The sequence below is a fragment of the Eleginops maclovinus genome, chromosome 22, assembly GCF_036324505.1.
Source record: "Eleginops maclovinus isolate JMC-PN-2008 ecotype Puerto Natales chromosome 22, JC_Emac_rtc_rv5, whole genome shotgun sequence".
Taxonomy (NCBI): Eukaryota; Metazoa; Chordata; class Actinopteri; order Perciformes; family Eleginopidae; genus Eleginops; species Eleginops maclovinus.
This window is the reverse complement of record NC_086370.1, coordinates 11,033,403-11,057,050: the sequence shown is the minus strand read 5'-3', so window position 1 is coordinate 11,057,050 and position 23,648 is coordinate 11,033,403. Positions and strand designations below refer to the sequence as shown.

Genomic DNA, 23,648 nt, shown 5'->3' with positions numbered 1-23,648 from the left:
GTATTTGTTCTTCAGACTGCTGATGCATTGAAAAACTCAATATTTAAAAAAAACATTTTGGAAAGGTAAATGAATTGATATTATCAACTGGATAAAAATCCGAATATGCAGTTTAAATTCTGCTAGAAATTATTTTTAATTTAACTAAATTGTATTAAATCACCCAGCAACACTTACTGTATGGGTTAACATACAAACAAACATGACTTACTGTATGTTACATAATGTGCCATAGACAATCTCAGAAAGGTGAGAGGAGGAGAAGGAGAGAGAACAATGAGATTAATGACTCTGATGTCCTAATGATGTCTTCGAGGAAGAAGAAAAAAACAGAAAACACAAAGAGGTTGAGCAGAGAACATTGAGCGGTAAACAAAGATGTCATATTCTCTCCTGGGATTGAGGACGTCTGAGTGAGCAACAAACCTTTCCTCTGGGCTGGTCTAATATACTACTGTCTGACAGCAGTTATTCAAAATGGCAATTATTAAGACGACAGAGGGCAGGCAATGATGTGCTGTGATTTGTGTTTCCATTAACCTAAATTATGCACCTATCGCACATTTGTCCTAATGGATCACAGTGCAATGACGTCCATTGACGTCACGTTTCAGACGATCCGCATTGCAGTCGCATGCAAATTTGTGCATGTCAGGCTGTGTGTAAATGTGGAACTGCTTTTTTCTTTTTCATTATTGCATTTTCTGACAAATATGAGTAAACAGAGGCAGTAATATGCTCATTGGTTGTTGAACTAGTTGCGAGCCAAGCTGTGAAGATGTGCATAACTCCCTCAGCCCCCCAGGGACCCTGTATTTTCATGGGCCTGCCTCTGACGTCAATGCTCCGGCTGTCCTGTGGATTGTCAGAACAGACTATTCAGTTGGGGGGAGGGGACTAGAAGTCTCTGTGGTGTGTGTCTGCTGCATGTGATGTGTGTGTGTGTGTGTGTGTGTGTGTGTGTGTGTGTGTGTGTGTGTGTGTGTGTGTGTGTGTGTGTGTGTGTGTGTGTGTGTGTGTGTGTGTGTGTGTGTGTGTGTGTGTGTGTGTGTGTGTGCGCGCATCTACGTGGATGTAACTGTGCTCCTATATTTGTATATGTGTTCATGTTTGCATGTGCTTGCATGTGATCTGTCAATGTTTCACTTACAACTGGGGCGTGTGTGTGACTGTGTGTGTCCGTGTGTGTGTGTGTGTGTGTGTGTGTGTGTGTGTGTGTGTGTGTGTGTGTGTGTGTGTGTGTGTGTGTGTGTGTGTGTGTGTGTGTGTGTGTGTGTGTGTGTGTGTGTGCAGTACAAAAAGCTTGTACAGTGCCTTGAATCAGAAATGTGCTTAAGTGGATGAGGTCTGTAATGTGGGGGTAGGGGCGAGGCTGTGTGTGAACAAGCGCACACACGTTTGAAGATGTGCAGCTCTTATGTTGGGAGACAGAGGCCGAAGTCATGAGGAGGTTGTTTGCTAAAAAACAGCCAAGAGGGGAGAACAGTTAAGCATGGCTGCCGACCACTGCGCATTTCAGTCAGCTGTTGATCCCCCAGCGGTCGACAGTAAAGCTACTCTTTCACCAACAGCTATAGGAACCTTCTGCATGTGACACACTCATACCATGCCAGACACAGGATATTTCCGCTCCTTTCATCATCACCTTTCTGCTTTCCATATGTTTCTCCCTAACTCACATGCTATCCATTCACAGAAGGATATGGGATTTGGTGGCAGGATAATGTTGACAGAGAAAAGAGTGCGCACTGCTTGTCCAAACTGATACAGATCAAGCCGTGGAGAGCCCTGGTGGACATTTTGAGGTTTTTGTCTGGTCTGTAGTGCTTAGTTAATTCATTCCAACTGTATATCAAATAAATAGGAAGATATTGTGATGCAGAATAAGCCAAAGAAAACATCTGTTCACCTGCACATGATCTATCCTTTCCTGTAAATATATGTTCTTACATTTCCTCAATGCAGCAAACTGTAAGAACGTATAATTATTAAAGCACTATACAGATAAAAAATTGAAAGTACTTTAAATGCATCTTATATATTGTAGTCGGCTAAATTTCAGAAGGAAATACTTTTCAAATACTCAAATTATTTGTCAGCAATACAAAAGTTGCATTTGAATGTTTTTCATACACAACATTAAATTATATTTCTAAGTTGAGGTAGATTGTATATGAAACTAAATTAAACAAAAATGGTAATCAGAACTGCAACAATTGTAGCTTGGTTAGTGAAAGCTATTTGAATTTGATACTTGCTCTGAGTGAGAACTTTGGCAGACTAGTCTTTAATGCAGGCCTTTATGAAATAATCACAATTTGCTCCATTGAAGGAAATCTTTTTGCACATGAATTAATCAGAAATAATATAACTTTTGATACTTTACACATACCACACACCTTTACTCAGGTAACAATGCTATTTGTTACTTTAAGGTCAGAATTGGATTTACATCAATGGATAAGCTATGACTCAGAAGGTTCTACTGTTACTACGAATAACAAAGTTTAAAATGAAAAGTTGTTGGAAATGTCATTAAAACCCATGAATCAGAATCAGAAATCCTTCATAAGTCCCACAGTGCGGAAATGTGTTACCGCAAAAGTGGCATAGATGCTAAAGTGGCATAGCAGATTAGGTGTCAGGGTCATAGCAGTTTTGTAAACTACTTCTTTACCTTCCCTGCACAGATGCCAGGCAGCTCTCTAGCAAATGTGTCCCGAACAATATGCAGCTTGCTTTGTGTATTTAAATAGTATATGAAACGTGGGATAGTTCAAGACTTTCTTGGGTCATTCTGTTGTTTCTCTGTCGTTTTCTACACATGCATCCCAATATAATGCACTCTTATGCCACTATGTGCTTTCTAACCTACTAAGTGCAATGTTTCTATTTCATACCGAGTGGATTTAACTACACACAATTGAAATATCAAATGGATTAGACAGGTCAAGCTGGTCAGTTCACTTCCTGTTATGTAATAATAATTCAAACTTTAAAGCAGTTGCTCTGCCACTTCTGAGAGCCATGGATCAGAGGGGTTCACTTGCGGGTCACAGACAGAGTTGCTGCATCCCTTGTGATCTACCGCATTTCCCTATAAGTTCTCCACCCATAACCGTCTCACATAAGCTCATAAACTTCCACTCGTGAACTTTGCTTGGAACGTTTGAAAGCATTTGTTTTCTATCTGAATTTACGTGCATAAGCTACAGTACTTGAAGTACAGGGAGGACACACATAGGTGAGCCTTGAAGCGCTGACAGAGAGCTACTTTAACTCAGAGCCTTGTCTCGTTTGTTTTGGTTTTCTGTGCTCTGTTTAAGCAATTTTACAACTTCCTTCATTTTTTAAAATTAGTAGCAAGAGTCAGAGTAAATACCATTATTGTGATTTGGATTAAAGCAATGGAAAAATAACTAATTTATTTCTAATGGATGTGTATCAACACTCAAATAAAAGGCTGACAATGTGTGGCATGTTAGTTGTTTTATTTCACCTTAATGTCTAGATTTATTTGGCTTCCCCTCCGGCATTCAACCTCCCAAATGCTTTGGCATTCAACATATTATTTGAATAACACATGCTTGCTTTATTGCAATTCATTAACACTTGAAATAATCAAAAGGCTGTGTAATGGGTGTGAAATAAACTGATGTTTCTCAGTGAGACATTCTTCATTTAAGGACTTTTCTCATCGCGCTGAAAATGGAGGGAAAAGGGACAGAGTGTGTCAGAGAGAATCCATTATGTTATACGCGACCTCTGAATGGACCAGCTGGTCCACAGTGAAGGAATGCCAGTGATTGATAGCGCGCGTGCTGACGCAACCCTCCTCGGCTCCCACACCTCTCTCGCGCTCTCTCTCGCTCTCGCTCTCTCTCTCTCTCTCTCTCTCTCTCTCTCTCTCTCTCTCTCTCTCTCTCTCTCTCTCTCTCTCTCTCTCTCTCCCGATATGATCAGTATGTAATGCTGCAGCCGTGAGGGAGTCTGGCACACCGTATGCTGTATCATGTTGCCGACTCAGAGCCGTTGAGGTGCACTGTGAGCGCTGATAACACAGGCAGACATCTACAAAGGTTGCAGAGATAGGGAGCTCAATTCATTTGGAACTTGATGTGGGATCCACACTCATATTATTCACACTGAAAGAAAAACAGGTTAGCTTTTTAAACAGGAATCATTTACATCAAGTTAATACTTACAATTTTAGATGTTATGTAAGATGTTGTTATACTATCTAAATTTGCTGTATGTTACGTTTACTTTTGCAATTTATGGGACAAAATGTGTGTCACGTCAGGATTGTTTTGCTCTCTGTAAATGAATTATGCATCTCTTTTCATAATAGATATTATAAGTGGAAATATAAACATTGTTGGCTAGCTTTAATGCTATTTTTTTTTACAGTTACTTACAGGAACTTAGTGTTGCCTTATAGACGTCAGAGACAGCTCAAACTGATACAGGAAATCCTCCGACTAACACTTGATTCTGAGTAACAAAAAGAAGAGGAGAAAAAAAGTTGCACAGGGGTTATTCTGTGTCGACTGTGCCAATTTCTAATCTTAAAATTGAAGAGACCAAATTATAATTCAGCTCCCATTATGTTTATTCATCAGATTGTCTTCTCCAGTCAGTGATGAATGTAAAATGTTCGGGGCTGACCTGATTAGAGGTTAATTAGTTTATTTTCATCATTATGGGATTGGATTTTATTAGTTTGGGATTACAACATTTCAGTTACACTGCAGATGTGCAGTTTTTGAAGACTTAGTCTTTAGCTAATTGAATCAACTACACGATTTTTACAAATACTATTCATGTAAATGAAATCAAGTGAATATATTCCTTTACTAAATGTGAGTCTCTGCAGATATTTTCATTGCCAACATATACGTTGTATATGCTGTGCATATGACCAATAAAACCTTGAAACCTATTTGAAGTCAGGAGCTGAAATATCAACAGTGATCCATAAAAAGGCAAAAGACTTATCTTATTTGACTCAGATAAAATAACCTTGTTTAAAATCTCAAGACAGATAAGAAAGGAACTAGACTGCTAATGTTTAGAGTCTCAACTTTGGACTGACCCCGCGTGTTATCTTACTCTCACACACGCACACTGGTTTGTGTTTTATGTACATTGAATATGCTTTGTAGGGATGCACAGCAATGAACGTGTGTTCAAATGTTTGCCATTTATTCCAGCCAAAGGATCTCTTTTTTTCTGGCTTTGTTTGAAAGGCTGTTCTGGATGATGGCATAGCCTACTTATTGTACACAAGCCATTCCTGAAATACGGTTTGGTATACTACCCAACCTAACTCTGCAGATGACGCCCTGTTTTTGGGAAGGTCATAAGTCAGGGGCAGCACTTGAAAACAATTCAGTGCCTTGCTAAATGGCACGTCTGCACATCAGCAGGATGGTTACAATCTGTGCTGGACCATCTCAGTTGTTTAATGCGGATATTGATGTTCCAATTAGTTGTCCTGCCATGCTGTAAATTTAGAAGTTGTCGCTGTCTCCTCCTTGACCACTGAGCTGTGGATCAGGAAACAGCAGCTAGGCTCTGGAGAGCGCACTGGCATATGGCTCGGCCTCTTTTGAGCAGCCAAATTCAGGAACAGGAACAGCAGTCCAGCAGCGTCAAGTGTGCAGTCACTAGTTATGTCAAACGCGTGATATTTGTAAATTATCATTATAATCCGCTTTTTGTTATGAAATGACGGTTATGGTTAGGTTAGCGATAAGCATCAATAGGCCTACTGTTCGTCTGAAGGACTTTCATGCAAAATGTTGCCTAACCTACATACACCCATTTTCAGTGTTGCATTTAAGGCTACACAACCATGCAGACTTTTATTTTGACTAAAGCGGAAGTCGAGCTAAATAGTGGCTTGTTTGACACTTCTTGGCACTCTACTGGCTTTCCCTCTCCCCGCGTGTGTTTGTGTGTGTGTGTGTGTGTGTGTGTGTGTGTGTGTGTGTGTGTGTGTGTGTGTGTGTGTGTGTGTGTGTGTGTGTGTGTGTGTGTGTGTGTGTGAGAGAGAGACGCTCTCTCTGTGTCTCTCTCTCCCACTTTATCTCTCTCTCTCTCTCTCTCGCTCTCTCTCTCTCTCTCTCTCTCTCTCTCTCTCTCTCTCTCTCTCTCTCTCTCTCTCTCTCTCTCTCCCTCTCTCTCTCTGTCTATCGTCGTCGGCTCCGCTCCTCCAGTCTGCTGCTGCACATCCACAGCGGAGGAGGCGGGCCGACTGTAGCTACACCTCGGCCAGCGGTGCTGGGTCATAGCGCTGGTGGAGGGGGGGCAGCACACTGCTCTTCTTGCCCTTCCTAAACCGTGCACAGCCTGAAGCATTGAGGACACCCATCACCTCAACGAGGACTGGAATAGTTTTGGTTTTCGCCGAGACGCACCAAGTTGCAGCTGCAGAGGCGCACTTCTCTCCGGAGCTCCTCTCTCCTTTTGCGCTCACAGTCCGACATGGAAGATGGCCCGTCTTCAACAAGCTGTTTTAGAAGGTTAACGGACTGTTTCCTGGGTGCAAGTAGGTTTATTTTTATTTTTTATAAATACTTAAATATACGCATAAATATAACACGCTTTGGTGTTCAGTAACACTGCGAAAACACATATATAGTGCAGGCGAACGTTATTTGCCCATGTGTCTTCACAACTTTATGAATGACAGATTGATAGCATATCCAGATGGGTGGGGACTTTATTGGACCGGGAGCAGTCAGCACTGATCATCGCTACAGTCTTTTTTAAATAAAATATATCGCGGGTTTATGAATCCCTTTTCGGGTATCTGGCTCATGCAGGGGACCGTCAGCGACCTGTAATAAGATATGGCATCAGAAAGCCAGGCGAAGTCCACAGCTAGCAGCGGAGTGTAGGCTATAGCAAGTATACAGCAAAACTGTTTAAGGAAAATAAGTAAAAAAGTAATAATAATAATAATAATAATAGTAATATTCCTGTAGAAATTTCAGTTTAGAAGTATGATCGTATTAATTATTATATTCAACATTAGTTCATATTTATTGCAGTTTTCCCAAAGCTATAGGCTACATTTCTTCTCATCATATTGTAGCTGTGCTAAACGTCCCAGTAAAATGTATTATAGCTTTATGTCAGTTGTTTCGCTTATTTTCTTAATTCTTACATAGGCCTACTTGTTCTTAACACTTTAGCGTTGATTTCATTGGGGAAAAAATATTAAATACACTGAGAAATTGTTGCCAGTGTGAGAAAAAATATGCAGTTAGTCAATGCATCTGTAATTCTTTATGAAAATGTACCTATAGAATATTAACTTAGAATTTGTGCTATTCAGTGGTACATTTGCAGTCCATGCTGCATATTTTGGCATTTATTGTATATTGGTAATCAGTGTAATATAAATGTGGCAACTTCTAATTTCGAAATTATTGTGATTTATGTATTTTTTGATGGCACATTTACACTGACTGTGTGCTATATGAATAACTTGTGGATCTGGTTGTTTAAGTGGTACCTCAAGTGACCTTTTGTGGCAACCCTGTAATGACAAGTTAGCAGTTTGGGGCTTGGGATATCGAAAGATGCCAGAATACCCACACAGCAGTGAACTGCAGTCATGGAATGTATTATTGAGGTATTGTATGCAAGTATCCCGCCCTTAAACTGACCCAAAAAGTATACAGACTTGAGATTTCACAAATCTTCAACACTTTTTGAATTTACAAACAAAGGTTAGTGTTGGTGGCTGTGGCTGACTACACATTTAACTGTCTGAAAAAATTGTAAACTATAAAAAAGCAATTCTTAAATATGTCTTCCAGAGAAAAATTAAACATTGACAGCCTGTGCCCACTTGCCTATAATTGTCCTCATGTGTGAGTATCATAGCTCACAGTTATGATGTCATGTTTTACAGCTGTCAATTAATCTAGATTAAAGGTAGGATTATTGGACACACTGTTTGCCTTCTCACTGCATGTTTCTATATGATTGCTCAGGGAGTAATTTGATTATAGGCTATATTTACCAAGGCTTTTTTTAACTCAAGAACATATTTTTCTTTTATATAGATCACTTCAAATGTATCTAACACACATTACTGCTGTTTTGTATTCTAGCAACTGCCTACATGTTTATCCTCCTATCATTGCTTGTCCCAAATGCAACTGGTTGCTGGACTGACAATTTGAAAGACAATGTGTTGGCTCCTTTACTTTGTGGTTGCTAATGTAATTCTTAGCATAGAGTCAGTCCTGGGACCTTTAAAAATGTTTCACGCTGCATGAAAACATATAAGCGTGTGCATGTTTGTGTGTAGTGATGTTAATGGTTGCGTCAGATCAGCCTTAATGTGATCGTTCAGGCATTTTTAAACCCAATTGGTTTGTCGACAAATTTCTTAACTCAGTGAAGGAGGCTACACTGTCAAGCAGGAAGTGCACATGCTGGACATTTCTTGCCCAACACCATGCCTTTCTCTCCAAGTGAGTACTCCTATACATACAGTCAGTCAACATAAAAATTCATATATTACTTGATAAGATTAAATATGAAAATGAAAGCTTGAATGGAATTTGAATGTCTGAATAATTCCAGACGGAGCTGAGCACAAGCCAAATGGTCTCTTTTTCTGATCTGTCTTGCGTGTTTATTTAAACCCTCAGGAAATTTAAGCCAAAGAAAATGAACTTGTGATGAAGTTTGAATACATTTTCATATTAGGATCTGTGCCGGACTGGATCAGTGCCAGGGCACGTGTGCAATCTGAGCAGAGAAACAGATGACATACTCATTGCATGGGCGTCCGTTGACCCCCCGTAGCTTGTCGTTGGTTTGTATCTGAGGGGATGGGAAAGGCCACATACATGTAGATTTCTTTATAACTTGTCCTCGTGTCAAGGCTCATAAAAGAGCAGGGCATTGGAGAAGACGCACAGATCTGTGGTTCTCATTACCGGGTCCCCATTGGCCCCTCTGCACAGCGGCTGTAGAGTTCAGCATCAGTCCAGATGTGGAGCGGGGAACATGACCCCTCATCACTGATGTGGCTCTTGGGGGGGAACAGAGGCAGTGCTATATCAAACCACCAGTTCAGATGAGATGTTAACTCCGAGGCGGCAGCTCCAGATTTTCTGCTGGCTGTCATTTAGGGGAGGCACCAGAAAGTTTATAACTGGATTTGAAGGTGAAGGTTGCCCTGATATGTGTCTGTAACTGCAGTTTTAAGAGTAGCTGCTTGCCTGTGTTAATGCACTATTAGGCCGTGGATCAAGGGGCATGCCTTATCTACATATCAGTTTGCCATTTCTAGCCCTTACCCTTTACGTCTAATGACCTGGACCATGGAAGTGGAAATAATGCAAATTACATTTCCATGGAAATCTCTCTCACTCTCTCTCTAGAGTGTGAGGTGTGAGCTTGCGTGTAGAAGTGTTTGTTTTTGCCATGTGGGGGCGTATCTCTAGTAGTGATGGGCAGTTAAAGTCCAGGCTGAAACCAAGTTTACTTGATTTGATGCTTTTTTTCTGACTGAATATGGATTTAGCCGCACTGGTTACCTCATTGGCTGCGGTGGAATGTGACGTGTGTCTAAACATAAACTCCATATTTGTGTCTGTGTGTTCACCTGCATACTTACAAACACACAACACCAAATGAACCAGCTCAGTCTCAATTAATAAATTAGGTGAGCAGTGGTAGAGGAGTCAAAGCTTTTCATCTTCAGTCTTCTTTCTTCTTCGCTGCTCACTAAATGTCAGTGTTGGACGCTGTGCTCCAGCCCTCCCAGAGATAAGATAAGAACCACATGCTCTTCCCACCTCCTGGCAAGGGAGTCCCAGGCGGACCTGCTGACGCACGCACCCCTCCTCCGCCCCTCCCTCCCCTTTCCTGCCTCAGCCTCATGTAAGAAAAGTGAAAAGTAGTACCTTGGCAGCTTGCCCTTGACTCTTTGCCAGAAGGAGTGCGCTTCAAGAGAAGTGGTCTTTTCCCTTTTTCTCTCATGTGCATTTTTCATCTATGTGTTGCAGAGGAGGAACATCTTGCTCACTAAACATCAACACTGCCGGGATCGGCCTCTGATGTTGACATTGCTGCCCGACCTAGTCTGACAGGAGCACTGAAGACACACTTTCACTTCTGTCCAGGGCAGCACCGTCACACAGATAGCTGACTGCTTCATGGGAAATAGAGATGAATAATAGAGATAGTGGCTGCTGTTTTTAACAGCTCTTAAACTATCCCTTTATCTGCATTTGCAAGTTTATTATTTCAATGAAAGATACAAGTACTCCTGCAGTCCCTCAATGGATATGCAACGCTGCACTATGCAGACAACTTTTAGCATGAAATAAATGAAAACAAATCTTGCAAAGGATTCCATAAAAAAATGTTTCCGCATTAAATTGCTGGTAACCAAAATGACAACTCGGATCAAAAGTGACACTTCACCCTGAACTACAGTAAACCCCTTCTGTTCAACTCAAAGATAATTTCGATCCACCTGTTAATATGCACATTTGTAAATACATAAATATACATAAATTGTGCATATAAAATACCTAAGTGGAAATGGCCAAATGTCAAAGAAATCTTGAAATATTTTGAAAAAGGTTTTTACACGCGTCTTCGGCAAAAAATAATAAAAGCAGCATTGGGCGAAGTGCAATGCAAACTCACCAAGCAAGTAAATAATGATGCACATCAAGCATCTGATTTACCGTCCACTGAATCTTCTGCTCCACTTAAGAGAAGGAAAAATAATAAAAAACAAAAGTTCCCCTCCTCTTTCCACACAGATCCGATATCTACCTTACTAATAATATTATACAAACGGATTTGACATATTTCTGTTGCAGATTTTGGCATTGCATACGATAATATATACCCGTCAAACCATTTCTGACCTCAAAGTTGACTATATCTACCCTGACACCTCAAACTAGCCATTTTTTAAAGATGAAATTTCTTGGAAAAGAGTTTTGTCTGATTGTAGACAACATTTTTATATCATCTTTCTAGATAATTGTTTGAATAGTAACTCAACACTACGCTGATAACACCCAACAGTTATATCATCCTGTGCTGGTGTAGACTGCCACAAGGTGAGAAACTTAAACCCTGGAGGTGATTAAGTGTCCAACATTTTTTGTCTTTTTATAGACTAAATCCAAATGTTAATAATAAAATCATATCAAGTTGAAAAGATATGATAGGGATCGGATCAGCGGTTAAAGAGATGACCAGTCGCAATCTCTGTTCTTCAGCTTTGAGATAAAGACTGTGTGATGGAATAAAGCGGGCGATGGATTAAAACTGTTACATAGAGAGGTTGTGGGGGCTTAAATCAAACAACATTGAAATTGTAACTAAGGAGAGACTTGTTGATACAGACTAAGAGAGAGAGTGAGGCCTTGCTACACAGCTTCCTATGAAGAGACGTAGCTTTAGAAATATCCAGTAGCGTTCCCTTTTGGTGTCATTGATAAGTGTTTACCTGTTAAGTGTCTCATTATGACTTCTGACTCTAAATTATAGCTAACCACAACTGACTCATCATCATGTTTCATTGCAGATGCTTGTCTCAATACTTTACAGTTATTATTCTCATACAAAGCATAAAATAAATAAGTAAAGTTGACTGCATCGGCGCAAGCCACACAAAAATGGATACCCTGCCCAGGCTGTATGTTAAGGCATTCTCCGTCAAACAGCAGCGTGTTCAAGCAGGAACCATGCAGACATGTGACCAAGACAGACTGTGACTGGTATGGCCTTTGCTTCCAATTCCCAGAGTATGGTGTGTCGTAAGATAAGTCTTATGCAACAAAAAGCCACTTAACTTAAACTTAGTTCCAGTTTTATTCACAGGAAGCTCAAGTCTGAGTCAGGCTCCAAAATCCCTGCTAAATGGACTCAAACTGCTCACTGACATGCTGCACAAGAAACTGCTTCCTGTCTATTCATTTGTAGGAAAACTCATGAAAGCTTATCTTGATGATGCCATTATCTTTAGCATCATTTGTCCCAGTGGGAAGGAAAGTATTACCAAGGTAAAAGGAAAACAACTCTGGTCAAACCAGTGAGTGACCAAGTGTTTTCCTCTCCAACAGCAGTCTCTTTCTCCTGATCGACTGAGCACATGTAGTTCCTTGTGGGTTAACCATGCCAGACCACAGCATGTTGGACGGTTCTGGCTGCACCTTTGATTAGTCGTTGTATGCCCAAGCCTCGGACATTGACGCATATCCCACAGCTCTGACTGTCACTGTGGTCACATTTTGTTGAGCTGTGGCTGAAGAGACTTTGGAAGGAATCAGAAAGGCGGTCTGTAGGGTCGTCAGAAAGGAGCAGGGATGTTGAGACCAAAGTGTTATCAATCACATCAAACTAATATTTATTTGACCTTACTCATTACTAGTAACTTGTGATTCATTCTTCTAAACTGATAAATGAAGACGATAAATACCTAATGAATGTAACAGTGATGCTTAAAGCAGTTGAGAGCATTTTCAAAAATGTACTCGAGAGGAAGTCAACCTTTGAAGGCTTCCTTGTGCACTGCCTTCCATTAATGCAATTTGATATTGCTTTACATCAAATCATCATAACATAGTTTGATATTGGGTCTGTAGTAGGAACAGATGAGCTTGGAAGTGACAACTACAGACATGTTGGGGAAGTTTTTGGGGGTGGACTAACACTTTTTGAGTGTTGGTCTTCTTTTGGTCAGCGATATCCCTTCTCTTATGATGTTGGTAAAAATATTGTCCTACTTTAATTCTACATTCTTGTCAGCCGAAGTTGAAGGTTAAATTAGGGCTCAGAAATAAGTGGATGTTGTAGGCAATCATGGTTTGGTCATCTCTTCCCAATAAGGTTTCACAAACTTCCTTTTTCGCTCTCATCTACTCGTGTGGGCTAGCCATTTTCAGCACAGAGATGTACCCAGTACACCATTTAAGCAACCATAAAATGCCCACAGTAAAATTTGAAACACTGCAGTTGGTTTTTTGCCCCATGGAAATAGGACATTTGACTATTTCTGTTCATGTGCACACATATGATAGCTTAATAATTTTCAACACAAAACCTGTATTCATAAATTGATACAGCCTTGTTTTTTCATTTTTTTGTAGTGTCACTAATCACAGTGCCTCCTTTGTGTTTCAAATAGGACAAAGTCGTAAGGGTATTTTGCAGCGTTCTCATTTTACTCCTCTCTGTGTGTCTTTCTGTCCCCTGCAGCTCCATCCACCCCCCCTTAACTTTGTCTGTTTTATTAAGCCGTATCCTGCCGATGTGCGTCAGAGCTGGCCAGGAGTCTCGTGAGGCGTTCTGCTCCTGAAGATCTGTGTCTTGTGTCTGGACAGCATCAGACCACAGCGTCCTCCACCCCCTGAACTAACCCCCACCTCTGTTTGCCTTATTTTCCTGCAACCACAAGCCTGCTCAACCTACACATACAAGCCCACACACACACACACACACACACTGAGCAGATGATCCATCGTAACTGAACATCAAATTAGTTGTTCTGGGATACTATATCAAAGGTCGTAGGTAATTGCTCCGCCAACCAATCAGCAGTACTTTCGATTCTTCACAAGTCAGATTTATTTTTGTAATGCGATTTTTAAACATGTTTTATACCTGAAGTTATCTGTAGCTGTACTGCTTCTAACTCCTGTATGACGTTTTATCTCCCCTCCACAAGTTTGTAGCAACTAGCCTAATATCATACAGCTACACCTTTTAGTAAAAATGGTATGCAGTGTGTGTGTTTGTGCGTCTGATGGGTGAACACCTGCCTTCCAGCTGCATGTCCTCCTGTGATTTATACTTGAGGGGATTCTACACAGGTGCTTCTGATAACCTGACGTTTCGTGAGAGAGCGAAATAAAAGTACAACGAACAGGGCTGTCTGAAAACAACGACCTGCTTTCTACTCTTATCGTATCATAGCTCGGCCAGTGAGCTGTAAAATTTGAATTTAGCACAGGTATAGGGCGTTTTTTTCTCTTCCAGGAATTATTACTTTCAGTTGCATTTTATATCAGTGGTGTGTCGAAGGTCTCATGACGCAATGACGTCTCATAGCTGAATTTAGAAAGCCACAGGTCTTTGTTTCAGACACACACTCCATTTACGTGATCTTAACATGATGGTTTCTCAGTGCATCATGACGGCCTCTCAGACGCCAGCGGGTGTTTTAAAAACGACTTTCCCTCAACGATGGTCTGTTAAATGGCTTTTTTCCCTGACAACAAAGACAGTAAACAGCAGCACTTAGCAAGCTCTCAAGAACCTAATTGCCTATTAAGCACAATCGAGTCCTCCTTTATCCTGCTGCCTCTGTTGGGGGCTCCTATCCCTGGAGACACAGCTTTACAGTAAACATAAGCAAGCTAGCTCGGCTATCTGACAACTATAGCTGGAACATAGGCGCTGCTGCCGTTCTCACCTCGCAGAAAAGAGAAGGAGATGACCTTCGGCTGTTTCTAGCCTATGCATTTGTTTGGGTGACTGTCTAGAACACTGTCGGCCTTTGGCAGCATGTGATATGATGTAGTTTTGTTTCCATCCTCTTATATTTTAGCTTTCTCTCCTTCAGACTTCTCCAGCATTTCCTACATTTTCTGCTACATCTCCCAGAATAATTGTAAATGTTGACACGTTTGTTTTAAATAAAGCTGCAGTGCGTGAGCTAAAATACAATTTACTTCTTTGCTCTTCAGGCTTGACCGATGAGAAAGTGAAGGCCTACCTTTCGCTGCACCCGCAGATGCTAGACGACTTTGTGTTGGAGAGTGTAAGCGCAGAGACGTTGGACAGATGGCTGAAGAGGAAGACCAGCAGCAGGCCTGCAGGTAACCCACTTCGACACACACGCACACACACATATGCAGGGACAAACAAGGATACACACACACCTGCTGGAGCTCCATGGATCACTGTGACATCATGATAGGATCAGCGGATTCCAGGATATGGACCCATGGTTGTAATTTCTGTGATGCTTTGCTTTGGTTAAATTTGCACCAATAATCCCATATACCTATATGGGACTAGTTAACCAGAAATGCTGCCACGTCAGTCGTTTGCTTTTATTTTGCTAAAATAATTGAAATATAATCTCCGAGGAATAACCAGCCTCCGCTGGTTCAATTTACTATCCAGGCCATTTGATGCACAAGTCACTCATCTTCACATGTGTCTCCTTTAATTCTCAGTGTGTGTGACAGACAGAAGAAAGGGAGCGGGAACAGGCCTGCCTGGTGTTTACGGGTCATTAGATGTGTTTGAGCGGGGCCGAGTTGAGTCTATTCCGTGCTTTCCACACACAGCAGGACTGTTTCTCAGACCAACCGCATCCATCAAGGGCCCACAGGGCTGGCACTCTGCCTAGTCGAGCTGCTGACGTCAGAGGCGACCTCCAGAGACATGCAGCCGGCTGAAGGGGGCCCAGGGGAGGGGTAGGGATGGTGGTGGTAGTGGGAGGGGTTGCTCTGGGTGTGTTGAAGTGAAGGGGGAAACTGGCGGAAGATAAATTTGTCACATTTTAGAGCTGCTTTCAGCATGAGGTCTGCAGACCGTAATGTTGATCACTGCCATGCAGAGACATTCATTTCCCAATCAGAGCTTGCGTTTAAAACTGTTTCCTTCATACACTTTAGGTGCCTGGGTGTTTAGGTTGACAGGCTCAAAATGACACCCTCATGTTAATCATTCTTGCTGGCGCCAACTAGAAACTAATTTCACTCATGTATATACATCCGATGCAAAGCAGAATGCTTATTCACAAAACTTCATTGCGAGACGCCAAAGACTTCTGTCTTACGTTTCTCAGTTTTCAATCAATTTCAATTTACAGTTTTAACAGTTATTATCTTACTCGTGAAACACAACTCACTGGGTGCAAAGGTTGGGTTTTTCAGCTCTTAGTTGATAACACGGTTTTCTCAGGTTTTTCAAATGGGGTTGTAACGGTATCAGATCACCACACGATTATTGTGGCCAAAATAAGGCACAATAACAATATCATCTTTTACTATTTCAGTACACAAGGGAGGTCAACTTGTGAGGCAGCCCATCGCAGCGAACAGTCCATGTAATCAGCGGCTAAAAGTCTGCACTGCATAACCCTCAGCCATAACATAATTCAACAAAAAACAAAAGCAGATATGACATTCATCATGATGGATGCATGTTTAAGCAAGTTTCATATTTCAAAGCTGATTCTCATGTTGCCCGGAAATGCATGCTGACCGCCGGCTGCCTGGAAGGTAGAAAACAACCGTCTAGGGTGCAGTGTAATGCTGTATTACAGTAACTATATAAGCCATTTCCTAATAGTTGTAAAGCTTTTTGTGAAATGGTTAGCCATATTCATTTTTTGAAGAGGACAGTTTTAGCTTTAACAAAAATAATGTAATTGATAATAGTGTGCTGTAGATTTCGCCATGTAGTTCAAAACAGCTACTTTATGAAACATGAAGTATTAAAATAACTAACGGCATATGTCTAGTTCTCATTAAGTACATTTATTTTCTGATTAATCTAGATCATAACAAGGTATACAATATGCTGCTCTTCTAGCAACTATTGCTATTAAAGAAACCCTGTAAGTCAATAACTAATAAAGCACATAATAATAATCAACAAAAACAACTTGACATACTGTAAAAAAAATTGGGATTTGAAAAATATACATTTTAATTCAATATATTTTATTCATCTCTTATCACATAAGTTGACAAGTAACTTTGGAATAAAAAATACAATATCTGTGGTTCAGCTAAATTGATTTCAAAAGATCCAAAGGCTTTATTATCATATGCATAGCAGCTACAGTGTAGATATGGCAATGAAAAAATTAAGTCCCTGGCTCGTCCAACAATGCAACATAATATATATAAGACATTAAAAAAAGACATAAAAATGTGTGAAATAAATAACAGAATAGAAATAATCTGAGGAAGAAAATGTTGCAAAATCGCTGTGATTTGGATCTTTTTTCTGATTAACAGTTGTTTGTTAGTACAAGAAGCTTAAAGATGTGACAGCAATCGGATATGACCATCATGGGAAATATCTCTAAAATGACCTAATATTTATCCTGTCTTGGCTACCCCAGACACACACTGGGGTTGGTGGGTTGGTCATAACCAGAGGTACAACATTTAGCCACTAGCTCGGTGCAGTCAGACTTTTGAGTTGTAGGAGAGGCAACAAGTCTCAGGTGAAAACATCAGTAATGATCAGCCTCTCTCATTATGTTGCATGTCCCTTTCTGATCTTTACATCACATCAGTTATATCACTCCACAAGTCCACTTCCTCTGTTAGACCGCTGTTAGTGGACACTTAGGCGCTGCTGTGAAGCCTTTCAGTGCCTGTATCTACTCAAATGACAAGCAATGTTTAATTTCTGGTTCATCACACAGGCTGAATAGTGACTCTGTTGGGAAAATGGCTGGAATTTGATTTATCTGACACATTTCTTCACTTGTATCAAAGTAGCTATCCTGTATATATTGAATGTTGGACTGTTAAAATTAGCAAATGTATTTTAAAGATGTATTTCTTTCTTAAGTTTTGCAGTCCCACTTTTTAGAGATCAAATTGATCTTCTATTCTTTGAGTGCAGCAGCAGCAGAACCTGTCATCATGTGATCGTCACTGAGATAACCACTGCTTACTGGAAGCAGTCCCTGCAGCCAGTCCCGTTCTCACTTATCATGTGATGGGCTACATTGGATTACATAAATCAGTTTGTCTGTGCAACTACACGGAAGTGTGTGTGTTTGTGTGTGTGTGTGTGTGTGTGTGTGTGTGTGTGTGTGTGTGTGTGTGTGTGTGTGTGTGTGTGTGTGAATGTGTTTGTGTAAAGGTTGTGTTGCAGCCTGTGATTCCAGAAAAACCTATTCCACATTTGCACGCTTGTTGTTATGCTGAACGTGCTGTGTGGTAATATTATAAATTAATGTTGTAATAACTGAACTCCAATTTTTCCTGTGACGCCTCCCTTTTATATTTTTATTACTTTATTGCTTTATTAAGTTGTATTTATTTTCAAGATTAGTGTTTCAAAGCAGATGTCGCCTGGTCATAACAGAGTGTTACAGAGCAGATCGATTTTACAGCAGCCTGTTAGTGAACACGTCAAACAAAACACAATTTCCCAGAATCCCTACCGATGTCATTGATTGATTGATGTCCCACAGATGTTTACTTCACACCACACACTGTCATGGGGTGATTAATAAATCCCAACATGTCTGCTGCTTCTGTCCAGAGACCCCTTGTTACTGGTCTGTGCCTTCTTAAACACACACACACACACACACACACACACACACACACACACACACACACACACACACACACACACACACACACACACACACACACACACACACACACACACACACACAGACATAGACAGACATAGACAGACATAGACAGACATAGACAGACATAGGCACACACACGAACATACTGAGAGAAGAACCTATATGTTCAGTTAGACTGTGTAAGTCTTCAGCTCTGAAATGTCTGCTTATGCAGTTGTGAATGACTGTAGTTCTAGGTTAAAGTCTGCAGTTGTTGCTATCATTTTGCAAGGCGCACTGCTTCATTTTTTCTTTAATTCATGTTCTGTCAAGATATTTCACCATTCCCTAAAGTTGTCATTAAGGAAGAGTTGTTAGTTAGCATTGTGATCAAAATTAGATATTTCTGGAATAGGACTTCTTGGTAATGTATCTGTTCATAATGTTTTAAATGATCATTTCATTGATTAGATGTCAGAACATAATGAAATATTCAATTGAAAATGTATTATCATTCAAATATAAAACATGGAAAAGTAGCACATACTTAGATTGGAAAGGCTGCAAACAGACCCTGTTTCAATGTTTAATAACATTTTTGTTTATAGAACACCTCTAAATAGAACACATTGTGGAGGGAGTGTGAGTCTCCAGCCTTTCTGTCCCAAACTCCGGGGGCAAGAGTAAGGCCGAACTGTTGAGCAGCTGATGCTGTTTCTCAGATGTCTTTGGACGGCATTCGCATGCAGACAAAGATGTGCTTGTGTAGCAGAACCACACACCCCGCCACTGTGATAAGAGAGCTGTCTTACCTGCAGGGCTTTCCATCAGGAGGTACGAGGGCAGCGCTCAGGGGAAGCTCTTTAAAATACTGGGGGAAAAACATTTTGGATCATCCAGATTCCTGAAATGCAACTTAAATGAAACGCCAAACAAAAGGTTTTTGTTTTAAAAAGTATCTTTAGAATGCCCAAACGTATTAAACCACCCTTTACAGCGAGTCATATTAAAAGAGACCCGTGTGAAACGGTAAATAAAAACAAGTAAAGGACTATTGTCAACCATGGCAGAGAAAAAAGACTTTGGTTTTGGCAGATGCACTTCCTCCATGGAGCAGGTTGATGCAGGACGAACACAAGGTCGACACATGTTGACCGCTGAGTCACTGCTAGCTGCCTGTCCTGTGGAGGCGTTGTATCTGAGGCGGGAGATCAATAAAGCACCCGTCTAGTATCATGCACATTAGAGCCAGCTGACTGAGGGATTTTTCCCTGGTGAAAGGCCTTAGCCCCGGGCTGCTGATATGTTCTGGGTGCTTCTCCAAATAATTTCTCACCTTGTCTCATCGAACAGTTCACCAGAGATCTCTGTGCTGATGTGAACTGCAGGCTGTGTGTTATAGTCTCTCTTCTTTGAATGCGGTTTGCAGAAATAGTCAGAATGGGTTTCATAAGGCTGCATGATTATGTCATAAATTATAATTAGTCAGATTATTAATTATCTATCCAGATTACAGTACTTATTTTTTGCACTTAAAAGCACATTTCCCTCACTTCTTAAAGTGCAGTATCTATGAAATCAAATAGTGAAATCTCTTTTCGTGTTCATCAAATCCTCGAGTATTTATTAAGATAACAGTACTGATCTTATTTTAAAACATATATTACCTCAGGATAAAGCAATTTGATAAGAAATGACAGGGTATTTTACCATGGCAGTTTGAGTCTGCTTTATTTTTGTCCTGGTTTCTCCTGGATATGTGATGATTTTATTTGTTTGAACTCTCACTAAAATCGAAACAGCAAAAACTAATGTGGGTGCTGTGTTGTTTTATTTTTGTCTGCTGCACAAATGTCCCTGATGGAAAAGCTTTCTTTACACATCATACAATCAATATGTGCAAATTATGAGAGTAGAACAAATGTGTCACAACAGGACTCTCTGTTAGGCTTAAAATATCAACCCTGATATTAACAAAATACCTAATAAGATGTAAAAAATACTATGAAATTGGAATTTCTATCTACTACCATAACCCATCAGTCGATCTCAAACTGTTAAAAAAATTAAGTTGTTCAAATAAAATTATTATATGAGGTTGTAGACAATAAAGTCAGGGTGTGCAGTATAGTAGTTGACCTTATAAAACAAATCTTCAAAGGAGCCTTTGATTTATGAGGCAAATATAGCACATATCCTAAAGTGATATATGTCAGCTTAAAGCTTGACATCCCAAACATTTACTCTGAGGTTGTTCCGGTTCAGGAAAATGTTGAATGGATTGATGAAGTTACAAGAAGAGGTCTGTTCATCCTCTGCTGCGCTCAGGAGTTACTCGACAGTCTTTAGTGTTTGGTGTTCATTACTCGGTGAGCTGTCAGTATATTTTCTAAGAACATGTTGGCCCCTCTCCTCCTGTGTTTACTCAAAGCAACAGCAGATCTTTAAAAAATATGGGACAGCATTAGGGTTAGGTGAGAGACAGGCCACATGTCTCTGTCCCTGTGCTGATGGCTGACCACATCGTATGGTGATAAAACACACAGACCTGCACGCACCCACCTGTATCTATACCTTCCCTCTGGGCCCCAGGTGACGTTGTATCATTAGGGTAAATCCCCAGACACTCAACTGATGACACAAAGATGTTATTGTTGCTTAACTTGACAGGCGAGTTGTTAGCTTTATATATATGGACCCTCGTTTATGTGAAAGGTGCTGGCTGTACAAAATGGAACAGTCCACATATTTTCTCTTCAACAAAGAAAAACCACACAGTACGCTTTTTTTCTGGTTTTTAGGAAAACCGGGAAAATGAGAGCCATGCTGGACATGCACCTGCTCAATGTGTGCGCACGCCCTACTTGCTCACTTAAAAAATGCTGGAACGGGTCCAAGCAGCGACTGGTTTAGCAACACAACAGATTTAAAGGGCACTTCCATTCGTACCTCCGTGGTTCCAAATGCGCAGGAATATACTTCATTCCATGCAGGGTATCTAGCATTAACATGATACTTCCTGTTCCTTTTTGCCTCCTAACAATAATTTCAGTTGGTGGATAAAATGCTCAGTGATGCCATGTGGTTCCACTGGGACTGCTTTACATGTAAATGGATCTGCAACATTGCAAAGCTTGGTGCTAAAGAAAGCCTTTAATGTAGGTCATATGATTGAAATATTGCTTAAAACATTTGTCCAAAATATGATTCCAAATTACATTTAAAACAATAAAATTGATATTCTTGCAATACTTCTGTATCAAACTGTTTTTGGTTCTGTGATAGGATCATTCATTTGCACACCATCGTGCTAATTTACTGATATGAAGAACTGTATCAGTGTTGCTGGAGACTCTGGCACTGTAACACTTTACAACAATGTTAAGTGGCAATGATGTGTTGCTAAAAATCACATCCCGACAGCTTTAAACAGCAGGCAGAGCGGTTGAGCCCTCCACCCTGTGACCCAATCTCAAGGCCTGAAAAGTGAAGTCAATGCCTTAAACATGCATTCTTTCTAATGGCCAGAAGTGATGACTCCTGCAGTTACAATAATAAGTCAGAATGAATAGAAGTCTATGAAAACAATAGCTCACTCTCATTGATTTGTTACCTCAGCTAACCTCACACTTGCTAATTTCAAGTGATCTTCAATACAATATGGTGATCATTGTGTCAATCAAAGTCCCATTTAAAGTAGAATTGATGATAAAGTAGGATATATTTAAGGGCTTTGATTGACTGATCGCCTACATTTTTTATTGTTCAGCATTTACTTGTACTTAGCTCCACCCTTTGCGTCTTCTCGTTGTTTCTTCTGTTCAGAAAAAATCTCAATGGCGACAGTTTGATTTCCAAACTCAAGGGGAAACCGCTTCGCCACAACAAGAACTGAAACTCTATCTAAAATCCATTCAACCTGGCTGTTTGTGTTTTTGTCTGCTTGCATTTGGTTTTGAATCCCCCCCCCACACACACACACACACACACACACACACACACACACACACACGCACACACACACACACACACACACACACACACACACACACACACACACACACACACACACACACACACACACACACACACACCCCATGGCGAGGAGAGAGAGGCGGAGCAGTGTTGCTGGTCCATTCGAACAGTGAAGTAGATAAAGGGGGTCTGAGAGCTAAGAATTCAGGTCACGGAGGAGAAAAAAAAATGTAATGCAGCTCATAGCTTAGAGTTACCCAGGCATATGCACATGTTGCTAGCACTACAGACAAACGGTTCACAAAAAATTAAACAATCTGGGAAAAATCCAATTGTGATATGGAATAGTTATTTATCCTTATATCAAAATCTGTTTTTTACACAGCCCTCTATCTAAAGTTAAATTCAACATAACAGTTTATAACTTTACAAACCACAACAGGTTTGTGAAAATGTGCTCTCCCAAGGGGTTCATGTCCGAATACTTTTGGCCTCAACAACTCATTCAAAAAAGATTCTGTCTCTATTTCTCCTTTTTCCAAAGGAGTTTGAAGTCTTTTTCAGCGCAGCTCTGTCCTCTGATTGACGTCATGCCTGGCCAGGGGTTCACTCTAAAATAGCTTTCATGGCTAAGTTAGGAAATTCATAGCATAGTGAAAGAATGTTTAAAACAACAAACAATGAAGCCGGCTGTAATTTCTTTCTTCACATGTACAAAGGGGTTTGTGTCAAAAGAGAACCAGCTCGAATCTGCACTCCATTAGATGTTTCTAAAAATGTGCCCGCCCTTTGAGATGGTTTGATCACATGAAAGGTTGCCAAAGAGATCTGAGCCGTTACTGTTCTCATGTGCTGTGGTGACCCCGTGTGTAATGAAGAACTGCTTGTAGCTGTGTGAATGCTCTTATTTTCATCCCAAGTAGCACTCCCAGACTATAAGTCCAGAAACTGTTGTGATTGGCTAAGACTTTTTATGATTACCACATACTCCAGTGTCTACCTCCAAAACCAATAGTCATATGTCTACTGTCTCTCCAACAGCCTGAAATCACACCAGGAATTTGCACTCGAAGCCACAATATTCTGCACTTGTCAAGTTAGATTAATACTCCTCTTAATTCTGTTTGAAAGGGAACATCATTTAAGCAAATGTCTCCCTGAATCAAAAGTAGATCAAATATGTATACCTCATTTATACAATGTATACTAATTTAGTTTTAAATGCATATTTCTTGAATTTGCTCATTTACCTTTCACCTGACCACTGTTTTTTAAGGTTTGGCTTATTAGCTGCTTGTGGATTTCTGTCAACTTAACCTCTAAACAGCCC

General features: G+C 40.5%; 1 protein-coding gene across 3 annotated transcripts in view; it reads left to right on the top strand.

Annotated features, from left to right (window-relative positions):
- The window catches only part of pde10a (phosphodiesterase 10A), a 50,170-nt gene that overhangs the window by 10,838 nt on the left and 15,684 nt on the right, over nt 1-23,648 (top strand). The window contains exons 1-2 of one of the 3 annotated variants that reach the window (XM_063875027.1): nt 6,240-6,553; nt 14,748-14,879. In XM_063875027.1, coding sequence (XP_063731097.1) covers nt 6,490-6,553; nt 14,748-14,879 — 196 coding nt within the window. In that variant the 5' untranslated portion in view covers nt 6,240-6,489. Of the gene's footprint in view, nt 1-6,239; nt 6,554-13,300; nt 13,573-14,747; nt 14,880-23,648 lie in introns of those variants that run through there. The other 2 variants (XM_063875028.1, XM_063875029.1) reach the window with 2 other exon arrangements.